Source organism: Diorhabda carinulata, chromosome 1 (assembly GCF_026250575.1).
Source record: "Diorhabda carinulata isolate Delta chromosome 1, icDioCari1.1, whole genome shotgun sequence".
In the NCBI taxonomy this organism is placed as follows: domain Eukaryota; kingdom Metazoa; phylum Arthropoda; class Insecta; order Coleoptera; family Chrysomelidae; genus Diorhabda; species Diorhabda carinulata.
The window spans coordinates 5014494-5036219 of NC_079460.1; the positions used below are offsets into that span (position 1 = coordinate 5014494).

At 31.1% G+C, this 21726-nt stretch overlaps 2 protein-coding genes across 6 annotated transcripts in view; one reads left to right on the forward strand and one right to left on the reverse strand.

Moving 5' to 3' along the window:
- LOC130892209 (adipokinetic hormone/corazonin-related peptide receptor variant I) overlaps window positions 1–4713 on the forward strand; it is a 69765-nt gene extending 65052 nt beyond the window's left edge. Inside the window, exons 7-8 of one of the 2 annotated variants that reach the window (XR_009059009.1) lie at window positions 1333–3917; window positions 3982–4713. Coding sequence is in view for 1 of the 2 variants with exons in the window: in XM_057797445.1 (XP_057653428.1) it covers window positions 1333–1558 (226 nt within the window). In the remaining variant the exon portion in view is untranslated. Of the gene's footprint in view, window positions 1–1332 lie in introns of both variants that reach the window. The other variant, XM_057797445.1, reaches the window with a different exon arrangement.
- Window positions 4714–9314: 4601 nt separating this feature from the next.
- On the reverse strand, window positions 9315–17284 carry LOC130892216 (vacuolar protein sorting-associated protein 35). 4 transcript variants are annotated; one of them, XM_057797480.1, is made up of 10 exons: window positions 17227–17284; window positions 16698–16899; window positions 16380–16645; window positions 16041–16322; window positions 15773–15983; window positions 15528–15718; window positions 14044–14454; window positions 13590–13987; window positions 12496–12757; window positions 9315–11254 (listed from the first exon to the last, which is right to left on the reverse strand). In XM_057797480.1, exons 1-10 carry the CDS (start codon window positions 17251–17253, stop codon window positions 11033–11035), a joined length of 2472 nt encoding a protein of 823 aa, XP_057653463.1. In that variant the 5' UTR covers window positions 17254–17284; the 3' UTR covers window positions 9315–11032. The 4 variants fall into 4 exon arrangements, with proteins under 4 accessions (XP_057653463.1, XP_057653472.1, XP_057653445.1 ...); XM_057797489.1 differs by lacking the exon at window positions 17227–17284 and adding an exon at window positions 16951–17015; XM_057797462.1 differs by having other exon boundaries at window positions 15528–15983.
- Between the last annotated feature and the right edge of the window lie 4442 nt (window positions 17285–21726).

Here is a 21726-nt window from a genome sequence, read left to right on the forward strand (position 1 = left end):
TGTCGGACAGGCATAGCATAGTGTGGGGGAGCTCCGTCTTGTTGAAATACCAGTAAATCTTCGGAAAGGTTATCATCATTTTCTATTATTGTTGTAATACGTGGGTCAACCCCTTCCCTGAGTAACTCAAGATATGATTCACCATTTAAATTTCTGTTGATGAAGAAAGGTCCGACAATGTGGTCACCTAGGATACCACACCAAACGTTTAACTTTTGGGGATGTTGTGTATGGAATTCACGCATAATATGTGGATCACTTTCAGCCCAATATCTACAATTATGCCTACTTACTAAGCCATTTAATGACCATGAGCATTCATCAGAAAAGCAAATATTGTTTAACAATTGTGGATTGTTATTGATAATTTGCGTCATTGATTCGCAAAACTCTAGACGACGATCAAAATCATCTTCATTCAACTCGTGCACCAACTTAACTTTGTATGGGTGGTACTTGAATTTATGTAGAACTCGGAAAACTGTAGAAGATGAAACACCGAACGCTCTACTTATTATTGACAACGATTGGGGTTGTTGAGCCTCTAAGCTGACTTGCCCTAAAATTGCCACTTGGATTGCTTCGTTATTTACGAGTCCCTCTCGCTTATGCACTTTATTGCAAACAGACCCTGTTGTGGTAAATTTCTCCATCAGTTGAATTACATACTTATGAGTTGCATGTCTTCCGTCATGTAATTCGTTAAATATTCTAGCAGCAGCTTTTGCACAATTATTATTTTGGTAGTATAAACCTACAATTTCAATTATTTCTTGCAAAGAGTAAACCATTTCAGAGAAACAATATAAATAATGTATCAAATTACACTATCAATAGTGACTACAAATTCTAGTTGACAATGTCAAACTTTAATAAAAAGTAGAGTTTTTTGTTGTTTGGATTTTTTAAGTAGAATAAATAGCACAGTTAAAAAGATTAAAGAGTTTGAACTGTTGTACAACCCATTTTAGTACAGGCAAATAAGGTGAAAGTAAATAATAAGTAAAATTTGTGCTCTTAAAAGAAAAATTGTTTATCTCATAAACTAACCACTTTAACCTACAAGTATTATACATTTTTGAAATCAGCTCAAAGAGGAGTATCCAAATTTTACATAAAAAATATGAAAAGTAATTTAAAAAAATAAAGGGGATGCTGCTAGGGGTGAGGGGGTGGCTTTTCCAGTAAGTTTAAATAAGCCATAATGCTTGCCCCTTCCAACATAAATTGACGTGTTTTTGGATTTTTTCTAAATACCATTATTACAAAAGTTATTAAAGGTGGATACTTTTATCTGAAAAGCACTGTATAATAAAATTTCGATTGTTATAGGTATTGGTATGATAAAGAATCCGCTGATGCAGTGGACGAAAGAATCAAAAAAGGACTCTTCCTATTCGCCTGCACAAATTCCTGCATGAACCCAGTGGTCTACGGTTTGTTTAACATCAGACCTCGACGAAGAGTCAAGGTGAGATCTAGAACGTATACAAACGTGAACGGATTGTCGATGACTAGTCGCACCGACACTCGCTTATCAATCAAAAGTTGTTCCTGATAGCGTCGTGAAACTGTAGTTTAGGACTTATTTGTGTACAAAAACTATGCTATATATATATATATATATATATATATATATATATATATATATATATATATATATATATATATATATATATATATAGAGTCCAATGGTATTTTTAACCTCTGAAATAATTTCGAAAATATATTCTGCCGTTCTTCAAAGGAGAAAACAACTATTTTCCTGGCTAATACCTCGACGAATATTGAATTACAACTTACGTGGTAAGTTCGACGGTATTACTTCTCATCAAAGTGGTTTAACAACTCTTGAGAAAGCCCGAACTAAAGAAAACGTCAAAGAGTGTCGCTGTTTGGTACATGTAGTTAACAAATGCTAACTGGCGCCATCCTCACTTTCAACTTCGAACCACTTGTCAGGAAGAAATCTTTGTCTTCAGTTCGGGTCTCAAGCCCTCTCAAGGGTTGTTAAACCACTCCGATGAGACATAATAACGTCGAAACTAGTCAGTAGTTACAAACTTTCATTGCAATTGCGATGTTAATGTCGACAAAGAGGTCAATTGACATCACGTAAGTTGTAATTCAATATTCGTCGAGGTATTAGCCAGGAAAGTAGTTGTTTTCTCCTTTGAAGAACGGAAGAATGCATTTTCGAGATTATTTCAAAGGTGAATAGTAGGAATCGTTTATTTTGATATATCCTGTCCTTAAATTCGACTGCCAACGCTCTAGGGGAAATTCTAGGGTCGAATTATGGCTATCGGGATAGGGAACCGTGAACGCATCCTTTCCAAGATACAGGGTTGAAGTTTTAAAAATGAAACGTTTTTTTGTCGATAAATTTCAAATTTATGAATAGATCACAAGAGCAGGTCACAAAATGATATTTTTTCTCGAAAAATTCTAGCACAAATTATCGTTTTATTTTTAAAACTTCAATACCCTGTATCTTGGAAAGGATGCGTTTGTGTACATAAATGGGCAATCGAATTTAGGGACCCTGTATATATATATGCAAGGATCGCTTGATATGATTTTTATAATATTCTGTATTTGGTAATATTTGAGATACTTTAGGCATGTTTAAAATTCAATACGTCAAATTTTCATATCTCAATTCTGTCTGTAAAAAGAATCATCCTGTATAGTATAAATAGATTTCGAAATTTGCTTTTGCTTGAAATAATTTAATATAAACATCAATGGAATTACGAATAATTCATGGATTAATAGATTGGGGGGAGGAAATAATTTTGTTTTTTCATGATAGATGGCGTTGTACCTGACAGTGTGACCGTCATGTTTAATCCAAACTTGGCTGATTTATCATTTGATTTTCTCACAATAAGGCTCATAAAATCGTAATTTATATTCTTAAATATTCAATCAAAATCTTTTAAGAGCTATGATCCTTAGATTCTTTCCACCCTGGCGGACTGGTGGATAAATGTGATCAGCTGACTTAAAACTAACTGACTGACTGAGCTTAAAAAATTATCTATCACAGATATTTTCGTGTGAATGAGGTAAATACGTGTAAAAAGACGTTTTCCTGATTTGTTGTGCTAAGGGGGAAAATATATAGGAAAAGAAGTTTTTATGCTGTTTTCCTGATATTTTTATGTTAAGGGGATAAATACCTGTAAAAAGACGTTTTCCTGATATTTTCGTGTTAAGGGGGGAAATATGTATGAACAGACGTTTTCATGCTGTTTTTCTGATATTTTCATGTTAAGGGAGGGAATCCGTGGAAAAAGGCCGTTTTCATACTGTTTTTATCAATTTTTACAAGGTATAAAAAGTAAATATCATTTATTCAATCTATTAGGTTATGTTCTATATATAATGATAAGTATTTTTCCATATTTCACATTTAGAACACACATCAGGAAAGCGTCTAGGAAATTTAAGCAAATAATTATTTAACTTGAAAATTGACATTGACAGTAATGACACATTTTTATTACACTAACCCCACGATTGGTAAATGGCGAAACTAAATTCGTGTTGCCGAAATTTACATGCAAGTCGATCTTCTTATTGGGTATGTTCTGTGGTTGCTGGTATTCACAAGTGTGCGCGCCGCGGTTATTTATTATAACCTCACTTTCACACACATTACCACACCAGGTATATAGCTTCTATATTTATTAGAAGTGCCTTATAGTTGTCGATTAATCAGTCAGTGACAAAATTAAGAACTTTGTTTAGTTATAATTCTGGTTCGAATTAATTTTCCTCGCTTCGTTTATCAAATCTGGACTTCGCGTGTGTGGAAAATGGCACAACTCTCTATCAATCCAATATTATTTTTATCGAAAATGAATCCGAAAGGGGCACCATACATTAGTTCCGGTTTCATTCTCTTTCTGGTCTGGGGGATATTAGCATTGGGGGAATGTAGTGCCCGGTGATATTCGTTTCAACCACATTTAGCTAAGATTTTTTTTCTTATTCAAATTGTCAAAATTTCCCCACCATATACTTTATTTTTTCTTGGTTTATTCTTAATCCATAATTTTCTTTATAGTTATGTAATGCTTTTTCCATTTCTCTCTTGGTTCTGGTTTTTAGAGCTAAATCGTCTTCATACGAAATTATTTGCTGTTTATGGTGCTAAATAAGTCTATATTGCAATCTTCGGAAATGTTGTCCAACAACAGATTAAAAAAGCAACAATCAAATGTCTTATGTCATTTTGACTAGCTTTACAGCCTTCTTAAAATCTATAAACATATAATAAATACTGGGAAATTTACCGCGAAAAAATTGTTATCTGTGAATTTTTTCGAAATTTCATGTAATCTTTTCAGCACAATTATACAAACAAAAAAAATCGTTATCCTCATTTTTTTGTGTAAGCTTCATTTTCTTCTTTTACATTTTTCATAAGATGTCAATTTTTGTTTCTCGGGAAAATCGGCTGAAAATGTTTGTAACAAACTTTGATTAGAATGAATATTCTTTTTCAATTCCCTAGAGGGAAAGCGTTTTTCTATTGAATATTTAATCAAGAATTTCGAATTTCCTGCTGATTTTTCCTTCTTTGTATGCTTAACATTGTTGCTTGAATTTGATCAATTTCATGTATATAATTTATTTATTTTTTTACGTTATTTTTTGTAAAGTTGTGTACATTCCATAATAAAATTTCATTAATGCTTGTTATTTTTTTGCTTATTCATAAACTTATCCCATAAAAGTATAGAGTGGACAACTAAGAATGGCCGTCGACTATAGCTCAGGGTCACTTTTATTATAATTTTTTTCCCCTGCAGCTGTAATATAATCTGTTCCTAAGACATGTCCGATGGCCGTTCTTAGTTGTCCACCCGATACACAGTCCATAGTTAAGTTAGTGCCTTTTTGATTAATGAGGTAACTTTTCCTTGTTACATCAAAAACGTTTCAAACAATTTTATAATCATGTTATTAATCTCGGGACACACTGTAAGAAAGTTTGACAAAAATTTTGAATAGATCTTATACGGTATATTGAATTTAAATTTTTTTTAATGTAAATTTCGAAGAATAAATTGTATTGTTTCATTTAATTTCAAAAGAATTTGAAATTAAGTCACAAATAATTTTATGAGGAAATTAATTGAAATTAAAATGTCAATTTGACAAGGTGTTTAGAGCAAAATTGCAAATTTCCTAGTTCAGACTTGAACCCGCGACCATTTAACTACAATGCGACGACCTAACAACGCTACCGCTATTTTTTTCGTGAAATATTAGGTAATTAATATAACCTAACCTACTCGAAGCGAAAGTAAATCTAATCTGATCGAATTTAAATTAAGCAGAACCTATACTAAGCTAAAGTAAAGTAAACCGAACCTAAGCTAAAGTAAAGTAAACCTAATTTAACATAAGCTAAAGTAAACCCAACCTGATCGATTTTAAATCAAACCTAATCTAAACTAAGTTGAAGTAAACCAAACTAAAGCTAAAGTAATTCTAACCTACTCGAAGCTAAAGTAAATCTAACCCGATCGAATTTAAATTAAACCTAACCTACTCGAAGCTAAAGTGAACCTAACCTACTCGAAGCTAAAGTAAATTAACCTACTCGAAGCTGAACTAAACCTAACCTGATCGAGTTTAAATAAAACCAAACATAAACTAAGCTAGAAAATGGTTCTTTTCCTTTTTCTGCTTAACATCAATATATTTCAATTCATATATTTCAATATATCAATTTGATTAAATGGTACAATCGTAATTAGTAATTTCTACACCATCTGGGACCTCGATAAATGGATTCTACGGTTTCTAAAAGTATAGCCAAGAAATATAATATGGAAGATTTGTGACACATTTTTGATCACCGTAAGAATTACATGGTAATTTTTGTTCGTAGCCATCCTATTCTCCAGATTTCATCACCAGCGTCTTTAATCTATGAATGGAGTGACAAAAGGGAGTTTCCTAGTGAAGAAGCGTCTAATGAATGTGCTTATTAGCTAATTTAAATTTTTTATAAGATGTTTTAATTTATTGTTAACTTAGTTACAGAGCGGGTCGATGGATGGAGCTAGCGTTCGCGGTAGAGCTGAATTCGTGTGTTTCGTTTCATGGAAGAAGCCGCATACTCGTCTGTCCATACACCATAGAGAAATTTGTCCGAGTTGTGGGGAATCCTTCGAGATTGTCGACGCGAACGGAAAATGACAAAAAGTTTGCTCCCATGAGTGAATTTTTTAATCCGATAAAGAAAAAATAACGTCCGCCACCAAAAAACATTTATTGGACAGTTGTTTATTAGTCCACCTTGTACTATTTGAATCTGGAAAACTGCTAATCGTATCAGAATTGTAATTGATTAGATTTTAATATTTTTTATCGAACCTTTGTATAACAGAAAAATACAATTTTTGATGATTTCATTAAATATTCGATTGAATTTTTTTAATGAATTCATTGAATGTTGGTTCGATTTTAATGAATTCATTTGAAATTTAATAAATTTTCTCAATGAGTTCATCAACAATTGTTTCAATTTTAATGAATTCATCGAAAATTGGAATTGAATTTCTTAATGATTACAATTATTATTCTATTAATTTATCTAATGTATCGATTTCCATGAATTTATCGGAGACTTATCGATTTATTATGAATACATCGAAAATTTTTTTGATTCCAATGCGTTCATTGGAAATGAATCGATTTTATCAATGAATTCATCGAAATTTTTTTCTTAATAAAATCATCAAATATTGAATTGAATTTGTTACTGATTTCATTGAATATTCTTTTCATTTTTCTAGCGAGTTCATTGAAAATTGTATCGATTTCGATGAATTTATCGAAAAATCTATCGATTTTTTCACGAATTCATCGAAAACTTTTTCAATGTTAATGAAATTAAATCGATTTTTATGATGAGTTCATTAAAAATTAAATCGAATTTGTTAATAAACCAAAATTGTATCGATTTTGATAAGTTCATCGAAAATTGAATCAAATTAGTCAATGAGTTCATTGAAAATTGTATAAATTTTTTTAATGAATCCATTAAAAATTGAATCAATTTTTTCAATAAATCCACCGAAAACTGAATCACAAAAATATTTTATATAAAAATTAGATTAGAGAGCTAAAATCGAGACCATTACTTCATATATATACCTATCCCCCGATTTACACGGTACTTGTTTTACACGGTTTTCCAAATAAGTTTTTTTTTGTTTTTATCGCACTCTACTAAATGCTACTGTGATTGAACACGTGCGCTGTGTACATACCTCACGGGGAATCCCGAGCTTTTGTGCTGACTTGCTGCACACGCACACTGTGTCTGTATCTCTTCGCATAAAATTAAAGTTTTATCTACGGAAAATTGTATTTGAGTGGAAGTTTCACAGTTTCAGAAAGATTTAATTTTCCATATTGGTAAATTACGAGTGCATAATTTAGATTATTATAAATTAACGGCTGTGATTAAAAAGGGAAAAATGATGGTAATTTACCAAATAGGTTTAATTAAAATAAAAAAATTAAAACATTTTAATTTGAATAAAAATTAATCATTAAACTTTTGTTAAACAATCTAGTTATGGTGAATTGAAACAACTGGTTCTTTTATTAAAGGTATAATTTTGTTCTTATTTGGCGCTTAGTACTTGTAAATTAACATAAATTAAAAAGAATTATAGGCTTATAATGAAGAAAGAAGTTAAAAGAAAAGTTATTTCTTTAGAAACTAAAATCGAAATTTTGGATCGCTTACGAGAGGAAGATAGAGTAGTAGATGTTGCAAAATCATATAGCATGAACGAAGCTACAATAAGAACTATTAGAACAAATGAGAACACAATTAGAAAGAGTGTGGCAGCTGGCAATACCACGAGTATGGGCACAATATCAAACACCAGAAATATCGCACTGGAAAAGATGGAGAAAGCGTTAATGCTTTGGATAGAAGATCAAACACAAAAAAGAGTACCCATTGTTACAAGCGCAATAACAAATAAAGCATTATGAATTTACAAAAAAATGCTTCTAGCGACGTAGATACAGCACAAGAATATCCAGCAAATTTTGCAGAAATTATTAACGGCAATTCGTACACCCCTGGTCAGGTTTTCAATGCTGATGAGTCAGGTTGTTATTTTGGAAAAAATGCCTGATAGGACTTATGTCTCAAAATTTTATAAATCGGCTAGTGGTCATAAAGCAGCAAAAGGTCGCATAACAATTCTTTTCTGTAGCAATGCTTCAGGAGATTATATTATGAAACCATTAGTGATTAACAAATCAAAAATGCCCTGTGCCTTTAAAGGAGTAAACATCAATAATCTTCCCGTTTATTGAAGGGCTAATAAGAAAGCGTGGGTTACTGCTGCAATGTTTATTGAATGGTTTTATCTCAGATGCCAAAAAATATTTAAGTTCAAAGGGATTACCTTTTACAGTGCTTTTGTTAATTGACAATGCGCCAGGTCATCCACAAGATCTAGAATATGAGAACGTTGAAGTAAAATTTTTACCAAAAAATACAACTTCATTATTACAACCATTGGACCAAGGCATAATTTCTACTTTTAAGCTTTGTACATAAAACGAGCCTTTACATACATTTTGGAATAAATGGAGAACAATGAATCATCTGTAACAGTTATTAGTTCTTGGAAAAATTTTACAATATTAGACTGTGTGAAGCATATCGTCTTATCATACACTGCGATTAAGCAAACAACGCTCAATAGCTGTTGGAAAAAATTGTAGCCAAATGTAGTCAAAAATGAACATTCCATTTCAACGTTAAATGATAATATTCGCAGATAGTATAGATGGCGCATTCATTGGGCGGAGAAGGTTTTGATGATTTTACTGATAAAGAACTAAGTGAGAATGATTTAGTTAACTTAGTCTGCGAAAGTGAGTCTGACAAATCTGATGAAGAGGAATTAATACCAGTAACATTCACTGCTAAAGTCATCCGCGAAGGACTCGCATTGGGAAGAAAGCTGGATAATCATTTTATACAAAATAACACAAACGTTGAAAGGGCTCTACGATTCCAACGTGACATAAATCGCTGCTTGACTCAATAAGAAGAAGTTTACAAATATCTTACAAAAAATTCGAAGCAATTGTTAATAACCGATTTTATTACAATCTCTCATAATGTAAATATTTCTGCTTCAAACATCGAATCTGCACAAATAACTTCGAGTGATGAAAGTGATTTCGAACCTTTGATTCCGAAAAAAAGAATGAGAGTAATTTCTGATAGTGATGAGGGATAATAAAACACCTTTGGTTTTATTTTTTGTTATTCTGTTTAATGTATTGTAATTAAATAAAGAAAACAGTGTTTTCGTAATATATTACATATTTTAACCTGTCAATGCATTTTATTTCTATTTTTGTGTACACCTAAAAATATTAAAAAAAAATCACAACTGTTAAATAGCAAAATTATGCATTTTCTACAAGCTTTTCGATTTACGCGGTTTTGACTTGAAAATTTTCGATTTACACGTTTTTCTCAGGAACGTATCTACCGTGTAAATCGGGCGATAGGTGTATTTGTAACATTGAACTAGGATACAGCGAAAGTAATGATTAAATTGACATGAAACTCAGAAAAATAGTAAACATTGGCAACATCTAAAATGACATCTATGACTTATATATTTAAGCTTGCCATGGGCGTGGTCAATTATTTCAACCTACAAAAAATATTTTTTCATTCGAATTTTTTTTAATAAAAAACCCAAGGTACTGATTTGACGTACCCGAATTTGATATACTTACCATGGGCGTAGTGAAAATTCTGTTTATCTAATACTTTTTTAGTAAATAAAAAATTGATAAATCGAATTAACATCAATTTGATGTAGAGTTCAGAAAAAGTTAAATATTGGCAACATCTAAATTAGGAACTCAATAAAATTGCCAGGGGCGGCGATGTGAAAAACTAAATTTTTGACAATTTATTTTTATATTTTATAAATGTTGATAAATTGATATTTTTTTGATTTTTTCCCAAGCAATAATTTTTTGAATAAAACGAACGAACATATCGTATGATTTTTGGAAAATAATAAATTTTTTATTGTGATTTTTCGACTTTTTTTACTATTTCTTTAATCAGATTCAAATATTTTTGTATGAAAAAGCGCCTTTATCCTAGAACCACCCCTGCATTGACGTGGTCATCAATTTTCAACAAAATATTTTAGAAAAATTGATTAAATCTATTGTTAAAAAAATTTTTTATTCATCTAAATTTATTTTTAAAACTCGGAAAAACATTAAATATTGGCAACATTCAAATCATTGGTCATGTAAACAAACTTACCATGGGTGTAGTCAGTTTTTTTTAAATTTAATAAAAAATATTTTTAAATTTAAATACAATCATTACATTTATTTATCGCTACTGTAAATACATTTTTTAATAAAGAGTTATATTATTAACTGAATTTTTTATTTCAAATTTATTTTTTTCAAATATTCAATATATGTACTAATTTAAGGAAAACCTCGGAAAAATACTGAATATTGGCAAAATCTAAAGACCTATCCTACCACAACCCCCGATTTTTTAATCCGAACCCCTTTATCATGGGCGTAGTCATTTGTTTATGAATTTTCATTTAATTTTTCGTATAATCGAATTCGAAGCTAATATACGGAGGAGAAACTACAATTTCATATATGGAACAAATAAATAATAGTATATATGTATATAATAGATATTTTTATTAAATAATAGCATTGATATAATTAATTTAATATGTATATATAACCAATATGTAAAAATATATTTAAATAACTTGGAATGATTGAAAAAAAAACAATCAGATCAATTTCAGAAAGAAAAAATCGAAAAAATATGTATATAGAGAGATTGCAACTAAATAGCAAGAATATTGGGCGGTGTAAGCTACTCACACGGTAGAACCTGATACTATTCATTTACTGAGGAATTTCCTTAGAAAAATCGAGATAAAAGTCCCTAGGGCATTTATTCTCCTTTCGATTTGGTCTTATCGTCGTCCAGTTCCGGATGCAATTGTAATCCTTTATATGCGTCTCTATCGCCATCTGGTGACTCAATTCTCAATTTCAAATGCGCCAGGGTATTGTTAAAATGTTTCGTAATCTGATCGGCTTCGTCCGAAATCTCCAAATTTGATAATTCGATTTTAATTTTTTTAATAAGTTGATTTAGAACGTCAGTATCCACCTGAAACAAATTATTTTAGAAAAAAACTACAACAGTATATTAATTAACAAGTGCAAAGTGAAGAACGTAAAAAAGAGCAATTACAATATCATGAACATATTTGAGCGCCCTCGTATTACAGAAAATTTTTAGTCGATGGCAAACTGCGCGGTTTGTTATTTTGTGTTCTTTTAAATCAATGAATGCAATAAATGCGTCCTTTTGAGTACATTCTGTATAATATCAGTAAATAATGTAGGTGCGTTCTTTTGAACTTTTTTTTTCTAATGTCATCAAAAAATTGAAATGTGTGCGTTCTTTTGACAATTTTCGAATTTACACAAATGAATAATAAGAATAAGTGCGCTCTTTTGACTACAATCAGTATATAAGGGTGATAGGTGCGTTCTTTTGAATATTTTCAAATTTACACAATTAATAATTACAAGTGCATTTTTTTAAATTATTATTCATCTAGAGTTAAGATGTAATAACAATGGAGACGTTCTATTGAATACTTTCTTTCTAATGTCATCAAATAATTAAAATGGGTGCGTTCTTTTGACAAGTTTCAAATTTACACAAGTAAATATAAAAACAAGTGCGTTCTTTTGAATACATTCCTTCTAATACCATCAAATGAAATCAATTAGTGAGTTCTTTTGAATATATACAATTTGACGCAGCTTGGGGTGCGTTCTTTTGAATATGATCAATTTGACGCAGGTTGAGGTGCGTTCTTTTTAATATGTTCAATTTGACGCAGTTTGAGGTTCGTTCTTTTGATTACATTCAAATTAGCGTAAGTGAAAAATACCAATATGTGGGTTTTTATAAATATAATCAAATTGACGTACTCTCAGGAGAATTTCTCTAAATATGTTCAACTCGACGCAGTTTAAGGTGCGTTCTTTTGAATATATACAATTTAACACAGTTTGAGGTGCGTTCTTTTGAATATTTTCAATTTAACGTAGTTTGAGGTGCGTTCTTTTGAATATATACAATTGGACGCAGTTTGAGGTGCGTTCTTTTGAGGATATTTCATCTAAAATTCGGAAATTATTTCAATAGGTTCGTTTGGTTGAATTAGCATAAGTTATAATAAAATCCGGTGCGATCATTTGAATATTTTAGTGTTAAACAACAAAATGCAACAGGTCCGTTCTTCCATGTCTTTCAAGTTCACATATTAACAAAAAAAAAACGGAAGATACGTATCCAGAAGAAATTTTATAAAGAGAAATAATTTGGATACTCACTTGATCGTTGCCTTTTTCGAAAAAATAAATATAATGGTTCAAGAGTTCAACGAAAAGTTGCACTTGCACGCATACGTCCATACATTGTTTCGCTGTTCGGATTCCCTTCTTCAGACATTCCACCACTCTTTTGCCGTCGTGGGTCTCTTCCCCGTTATTCGCTAAACTTTTCCCGCTCCAGAAAAGATGCGAGCAAGTCGCCACTCCTCGACACTGGTCCGGCTTTTTTAGCAATTTACTGGCGGCCAGGGCGCACTGGGACCTTCGAAACAACAAGGTTTTAGTAAGCAAATAGGTAACAATCTAAAAGAAGACCTTAGAAAGATAGCGGTAGGATGGCAGAGGAGATGAAAGCATGAAATTTACACACTTTTCAATAAGTAACCAATCAGAGCCTTTATAAAGACAAGGTTACAATGGCTGGGTCACTTGAAATGGATGGACAAAAAGAAACTCTTGAAACGAATTGTATGGAAGATACCAGAGTGCAAGAGGAAAATAGGGAGACCAACAAAACAGTGGAGGAAAGTAGTAGAAGACTTTGGATAGAAAAACATCCAGAACTGGAGAGAAAACACAAGGCTATGGACCTAAATGTTCTGTGGCTATTGGTTTTGGAAACAAAAAATCATAGAAAATATTTTTAGCTAATATACAGACAGATATAGATTCGTTGGATAATTTTTAGGTAGGATAAGGGAAATTTGTTATAGGAGAAAGGTTTGTTAGAGTTGGCCCTGATATAGGAGTTGCTCACCTGCAGGGCTGGGTATAAACAAGGATTGTAAGGTAAGTTATAATTTTATTTCATAAAAAAAGTTTCCAGCTTTACTAAAATTTTAGAAAAAAAATTGAAAAATCGATTCTAATCACCACATTTTAAGAGTGATATCTCTGAAAGGGTTGTACTAAGGAAATTTTGTTATAGGAAATACCCGTTTTAATTTCACTTCCTGAATTTTGTCTCATGTATGTTTCATTTGATGAGATTTCAAAATTTATTCAAAAAATAGAAAAACGAGTTAACCCTCGTATATACAAAAGAATTTGATACATTTTGGAGATGAATTATTAGAAAATTGATAAGAACTCACCTTAAAGGATCCGAATTTTCATCTGAGAAGCAGCTGATCTGCTCCAAAGTCCCAACAATCAAAGTAATGGCGGCCAATTGAGCCTTTGAATCTGAAATTTCATCTTCGTACAGGGAAAACGCCTGCGACATAAACTCGTAAGCGACCGTTTCGTGATTTTCGAATCCGATTTTATCAATGGCTAAAGCCCCTTGGAGGAACAAACGCAACGGCAACTCGGCCAATTCCGCCTTCACCAAAGCCGTTATAGTCTGATGACAAAATTGGAAAATCTTCGTACACTTCTTCTCCCATTTATCATCGTTCACTTCCTTATATTTGTAAGCTAACTGATAAGCTTGAAACACCAAAGGAGGAAGGGTGTACTTGATCCTTAAAGGACCACCAGTACCAAGAATCTGGAATGAAATATTCATCAAATTTCAGTAAATAACGGTGTTTGTGGGAAATTCACCTTTCTAGCCGAGGTTAATATGTGGAACTGATCATCTGGTAGATCTGCTTTCATCTGGTGTATAAATCTAGCCAAAAGGCACTGCTCTTCAGTAAGTTCTTCCATATCAAAATCACTGACTGGATGATCGTTTTTATCTGTTACTAACGTACTAAACAGAGTTAGAGCTTGCTCTGATTCCTCCGATGATGGTATTATCGTTTCATTTTCCAAAGCATTGGTCAAAATATAGATACTCAACGATTTGCGACCGGAATAATCTAGATGTTCCATCAAACCGGCATAATGTTTCAATTTCAACACTACCAAAAGATTATTATAATGGTCTAAAGGTATTTTTAGAAGTTTTTGTAGTTCTTTGGCTACAGAAGAATGCGCTTCGATGTTCTCTATACCCAATCTTTGGAATATCTTGGAAAAAAAAACTTTTACATGTTACAAAAAAAAACAAATATAAAAGTTATTTTTTTTACACCACTTGTAAAATACATTCTTATACTAGCAAGTCCTTAATTTTTTTATGAAAAAATGATAGAAGAAAAGTTAATAGAGGCGGTGAGGGAAAACAGATACAAAAAATGGTGATTATATGAAGACGAAACTGAAGAATCAGATTTGAGGTGATCCATGTGACTCAATGTCTTGTCAGATCATCTCATATACTTCAGAAAACTGAAACTTGTTTTGATTTATTCCGAAATAATTAGCAAAATCAATATCACTCATTTTTGTTGTAATTGCACATTGTCCACTGTTTTTTATCTTCAATAGAAAAAATTTAAATTTCTTCTCATCGAGGAATAAAATATTTCCTCTTCAGCATCATCCGATTCCGATTCGGAAATTAATTTCAATAACAACAATTGTTTCGTACGATTATCAAAAATGTCGGAACATTTTATGATTGTGAATAGCCAAACCCACCGTGTCCCAATATGCGGATCACTACGAGGCACATGTAGCATGTACGAATCGTGTCTCTCTCATGTGTCTTAATTGCTATAAAATTGAATAGAGAAAACTCTGAATAATTTTAAAAATGAGTTATTTGAATGTGTATGTAAAAGAAAATGGCTTGGAATCAAATCCTTTAGCAACAGAATTTTTTAATGATTTCAAAATGAGCAAATCAGCATATCATCGCAGCTTTGCAAGATGTGTGGAGTATCTTCCATGACCAGTCTTTATTCTAAGTTTACTTAGGGGATCGTGAAGTGACCAGGATACGTGCATTTTATCTTCCAACAAATTAATGACTCTTTTTCTGTATATATGTTACAAAAAACTCCATCAAGTACTGAATTTTTTAGTAATTGATCACTATATATTCAAATATGTCTTTTAACCCAAATGAATTTCAAACTCAAATTTATTAATCTAGTTTTGATGTCGCATATTTCATTCTTCCGAGATGAGTTTTTTTTAAAGCACAGAAAGCTGATCTAGAGTCAAAAAGATTTTATTTGGATAATAACACTACTCACCTCGACACTAGATAACATAACTCGATCTATATACTCTATTTTATCAGGATAACACTTCAAAGCCAAATTAATTAGAGCCACTTGTAGAGCTATCATATCTTCTGGGGGCAGATGTTGTCTATTAGCAACGATAGTCGAAACCTGATCGGAAAACACTTCAAAAAGTTGAACTTCTTTGAGAATATTTGTACCTATAATTGGGAAAAAAGGCAGTTTGGAACAATTTTTTGGATTTAATAATATACCTTCGCAAACTATAGAATCGGATCTCTGGCTGAAAGAAGCCAATCGCTCCATTAGACAAATCACGATGTTTTTAACATTCACCCCTACTTCAAGTTCAGCGCAAGATTTCAAAAATGGATTAAGCGTTCTGACGTGAAACTCATCAGGGAACACTTGAATTATGCATTCCATTAAATATTCTTGAGCAATTGCGTCTCTACAACTAACCACCTGAACAAACATAAAAATCATAAAAAAATTTCACTGTCTAATCACTTATCAACGAACCTGTTCTAAAATCCCCGGTAAAACCATTTTTTGATATTTATCTAAAGTCACAGATTCCAATTGACTCAATCTAACTAAATTCGTACCTACAAGAATCCTAAGTTCTTCTCTTTCCCTTTCTCTGTTCTGTCTATCTCTTGAATGACCCTGGTGTTGCATTCTCACCCACAACTTATTCATTTCTGCAAAGTTCATCAGGACGAAATCTATAGAATCCTTAACGGTTCCTTCGGGACAATCTGTATCGTTATCAGGCGTATCAGGTAACACATTCCTAGTACACTAAATAATGAAATAGATACTTAAATAAAAAAATATAATATAATTAAATAGATTTACCTGCAATAGATAATTACGAAGAAATAATCCCCTTAAAGGATGTTGTACTCCTCTACACATTTCTACTAAATCTTTCAAAAGATCTCGCCTCAACGAACTATTAGTTTTTATATAAACTAAACCGACTGTTATAAGTAGATAGAGACGAGGTACTATATTTCCAGCATATTGTACTAACTCGTACAGATCAGGCACTTTCGTACTTTTTTGAAATTCGTCGACGAGGAAGAGTTCCAAATGTCTGAGTTCGTCCGATATCGCCATGTCTGGAATTTTCACTTTCAATATGAATTTTTTTCTTATATAACTTTTACTTACAAAGTTCGTAATAGCTTTTTGGCGATAATAACGACGTTCGAAGTTCCGCTAACATAGCAGAACCATTTTTAAGGGCGTCCATCAGTTTGTTCTTATCTAACGATCTCTTCATTTGGAAAGCTTGTGCTTTCACTATACCCAAGGCATCATGTAAATATTTTTCCTGTTCTTCTACGGGAGATATTTGAGGCGGTGTTGTAGGCTACAACATAAAATTAGGAAAAAAAGAATTAATCAAACAATTTCTTCTTACCATTTTGTCTATAATAATTGTTGACTTGTGTCAATCAACAATTAATTGATTGACACCTACATTCACAGAACACAAATTAATAAATAGTTCTATACTTATACTCCACCTAACCAATAACAGCAATTGTCAACTGTCAATAAGGTGATTAAATAATTTTTTTTTCAATTAAAGTTAACAATCAATGATAATAATTATGTTTTACCATATTATTATTACAATTCAATTAAAATTATTATAATAACCTCTTAATATACTAAATTTTTTTCTCAAACTTACTTGCCCTCTTACGATTATATAATGCATTTATCTGTCATAAGCATTGTATAAAGAATAGGATAGCAGAACAGTGACAATGCTAAAACCGTTTGAGGCAATTCTGCACGCCATCTAGTTACTTTTTCGCTCGTTCTTCATAAAAATGTCCTGTAGCTTAGTGCCATCTGAAATAAACAGCACTATTTTCAACAACTAAATTTTTGTGGAAATATCCCAATTAAATGTGAAGTTTTCTTTATCTTCGAAATTCGAACCGACAGTACTTGTTGCCGATTTTACTTTTTATTACGAAAGTGACACAAATTATCTATTGGATAGGAATCTTTACAATAGATAGATAGGGCGTATTTTGAAATACCATTTTTCTAATAATGTTATTCATCGCGAACCGAAAATAAACTTAATCTCAGTACTAATTATTTGTCACCAATTTCAATGTATAAAAAAAGATTTTTGTAATGAGTTCGTGTAGCACTAGCAAATGAAACAAATAATTTTCCATTAATCTGTTAATCACTTAAATTTGGGATAGAAAGAATTATCCTTGCACAAAGGTATATAAAATATGTATACTTTCCTTTGGTGACTGAAATAATATGAATTTGCGATTTCAGAACCTCCGTCATGAATGTATTTTTGAAACATTCAATTTTGAAGATATTTTGAAAAGGCGAAGAAATGAATCCTGGCTATTTTGTATGTTTTTTTTAACTTTCAGTTGATTTATGTGATTTATCCATTTTCCCCTGTCTTCCTGGGAAAAATATTTTTGATTTTGTTCCGCTTTCGTACTGTATTAATATATTTGATCAAAAACAATAACTTGTAAAAAGTTCTGACTATACTAATATTTTAAACGTAACGAGATGAAATATACTAAATGTATCATAATACAAATCGTACTAATAATTCAATTAATGAGATTGTAGAATTCTTCATTTGTGCAATATGTCCTTTCTTGAAGAAATGCTGTTGTCGATATTCGGAACTTACTAAATCTATTTGTTGCTTATAATTCTAAAGATACCTAGATGATAATTTTTTAGCATGAAGGTTCTAACAGGTCAGAGGTGGGTTGGGCAATAAACATCTTATGGCATTACCTAATGCTTGGACTATTATGAATAAATTGAAATAGATGAATGTAAATAAAAAAAATGTTAGATTTTGGCATAAACGTCAGGAATCACGGATTTTTGCTCTGAGGTAATTGCATCCTTCATATTAGATAACTAAATAAAACACTCAACGTTTTAGTAAATGAATTTATTAGAAAATATCGAACAGAAATATTTAATTAAGTAACAATAATAACTGCACTTTTTATGAAATTGTTGATATAAAATTATAATAATTATATACTGAGCGTTTGAAAAAATTATCAGAAACTACAAGTAGTACGGTCCTGTATATATTCCTTGTGCATTTTACAGCTACAACATTGTTAGTGGGAAATTCGAATGGCCAACAAATTGAGTAAATCTATTGTAATTTGAAAACTTTTTCAAATTCTCAAAATGTTTGTTAAAAAGTATGATAGTGTAGCTTCGGAACATTATTCACATTCTAATATTTTTGCATCAGTCTTAAACCATCTTATTATATATAATAATATATAATATTATTGATGTTCTAGTTTTCGAAATTTTTCATTAATGTCAGCTAGGGATCAACAATTTTATAAAACATTATTCTTCATAATGGTAGCTGGATCAACGCTACTGAAACATTGACATGAAAATATTGTGTATTGATTTACCAAGAAAAAAACAGAAAGAATATACCATAAGAAACATGCAAAATATATTGGTTGTTCAGTTATGCTGAATTTTTGATAATTTATCATTTTTTTAGTTTGTCTAGTTTTTAAAGAACTTGAAAAAGTTTTACAATATTTGAAAATCTGAGTTCGCAATAATAAATTGAAAATGTATTGCCTATGACTACAACAGATTGCATTTGTTGCATACCACTCGGGAAGAATTTTCTCTATTTTTCCAACAATGTTGTTGGAGTTTTCAATGCACACTTATCATTTAAATAATAATTCTTATAGTATATAAGAAGCTCTTGTCCTGTTTATTCCATCAGAAGCTTCTAAACTGACTTTACAGTCTTTGCAATAAAGCGATCTAAACATTTTTCAATTAAATAACCCACAAAATATACTACAGAACAATTTTCTAACACCGCAATATCATTTGAATGTACCTCGGAAGAAATTGAATTGGTGGATGAATCTGTTTGTTCGGATGCTGATTCTTCTTTAACATTTAATGAAGCGAGTGCTTCATTGTGATCTGTTGGTAAAAGCAGTATATTATCATCATCATCCAGTTGACTGCCTGCATCAGCACTTCTAGGTGACCTCATTAAATTGGCGATAATATTTATTTTAAATGCAGCTCGAAATGCTTTCACTGTTGGGTTTCTGTTATACCCTCCTCTTTGACGATAAACAGAAAAGTGATTTTCAAGTGGATCTTGAATTAGTCTGCCTGTGAATAAATAATTGAAACCTTCATTTTTTTGATCACTTGCAATTTGTTCTATAGTTTTAAATAGACTGTTTCTATTATCAATGTAGGAAGTTATGGATAGTAAAATCGTGAAATAAATAACTAACATCAATATTTGTTGGGATGATAAATTCATTCATAATGTGTGACTGGAAAAATGTACTTGAGGAGCTTGTTGCTACCTTCAACTTTCAGAAATTATATTTTACAATGAGACCATAAATGCTTACAAAACCATCTGTTTGTTTAATGGTATAATAAAAGAAGTCAAAAGGTCTACTTATCTGAACCAAGTATTTATGGTCATAAAAGCGGATACTTTCTAGCAAATAAAATTATCTCTTGTTAAATGTGTTTTTTGCAATATATATAATAAAATTGAAACTAAAATTCATTTTTATTGAAAGTATCCAACAATCATAAGATGGTATATGGCATTACTATATTCTTACCCTTAATAGATATGAGGACAAAAATGGTGATTATGATTCAAGTACTTTCGATAAGTTTATAAAATTGAATGGATTTGGAGTTTGTAGTAAATATGCAATGCGACCATAATACAAATAAACTCATTACCAGAAAAAACTTTTGGACGAATTATCTTTTATTTGACGATAATTAAATACCTACTTATGTTTAGTATTGAACATTTGTAAACAGCCATATATTTACATTCACTATTTTTTATTGCTTTATGAAAAATAACTGTCTTAAGAATAACTCACCCGAGTGTATGATCCATTTTTGACATCTGGTAGGGTCATTCACAGGAAATCGGTACATTTTAAATGTAGGATCTGATCTCTTACTTAGTCCACACTTGAAATAAACACACTTATTTCCAGCCATTTCTAAAAAATTGAAAAGAATAAGTGATTATTTGTTATATAAATACATTTTAGTAAGTAGTTCGCTAAATATACAGTTTTTTTTTTGAAATTGTAAGCTGTAGCATTTATACATCTAGCGCCTCTTATAATCTGAATATATTAACTAAGAGAGTAGTGATGTATATTAATTGTAATAATACCCACTTACCTTAAAAATGAAATATATATCCAAGTTCAAATATTCTCAAATAGAAAAATAATCCAAATGCACAACCAACGAAACTCAACAATAACACAACAAACACAATACAATAATGAACTCAAATTGCAACTTTGCTATAAGCACCCGAAATAAGAAACTTTACACACACCTCAAGGGTTGAATATAATATTTTAAATAATTTTGGCGCCATCTGTTAATGGGGTATTTCGGCAACCAAAGCTAAGAAAACACGTAATTCAAGCTTCGACGTACAGTAAGAAAGGACGTTCTGTGGATGCCAACTCTCCACTGTTATCTATTGGTGGCGTCCACCTCGTCAAATGATATCCTCATAAGGCTAATCTATTATCCTATTCTTTATACAATGGTTATAAGTCATTAGAATTTACAGGTTTCTGTTCTTTTTATATTGAAATATATTGATATTTATATATTTTATTTACATAATAATAATTCATTATTATATAATTTTCTCGAAATTACATCTATTTTAACGTTTTTCCCATAGCAACGTCATGATTCGAAGGAAATGGATTGACTTGTTATACCTGTTCCATCTATTGATGAAATTATGGGGAATAATAAATTTAGATTGATAAGAAAAAAACACTCTATCTTATTATTTGAATATTTGGATTTTTATTATTTAGTGGTTGAGTGAATAAATTTTTTCTTAAAAGAAAGATGATGTAATCTTTGAATTTTATACAAAAAGGAAACTGTAAGAATTCATCAGGTCTCAATATACATTGTTACAAGATGGTACTAGCAGCTCAATAACACATATTTTTGATAATAAATAAATAAAATAGCATTTTCATTTATTCAGCGTATGAAACTTCACCCTTTTCAATATAACAACGTCATTAATAACAATTTGAAACAACCTTTATAAATCGGTCGTTGTCAGAACATGTGTCAATTT

Coding starts and splice junctions, on each gene's coding strand:
- LOC130892216 (XM_057797462.1), bottom strand. CDS start 17,253: ATGCATTATATAATCGTAAGAGGGCAA. Junction 16,900..17,226: donor ATATAATCGTAAGAGGGCAA/GTAAGTTTGAGA, acceptor TTTATGTTGTAG/CCTACAACACCGCCTCAAAT. Junction 16,323..16,379: donor TTCGTAATTATCTATTGCAG/GTAAATCTATTT, acceptor TTCATTATTTAG/TGTACTAGGAATGTGTTACC.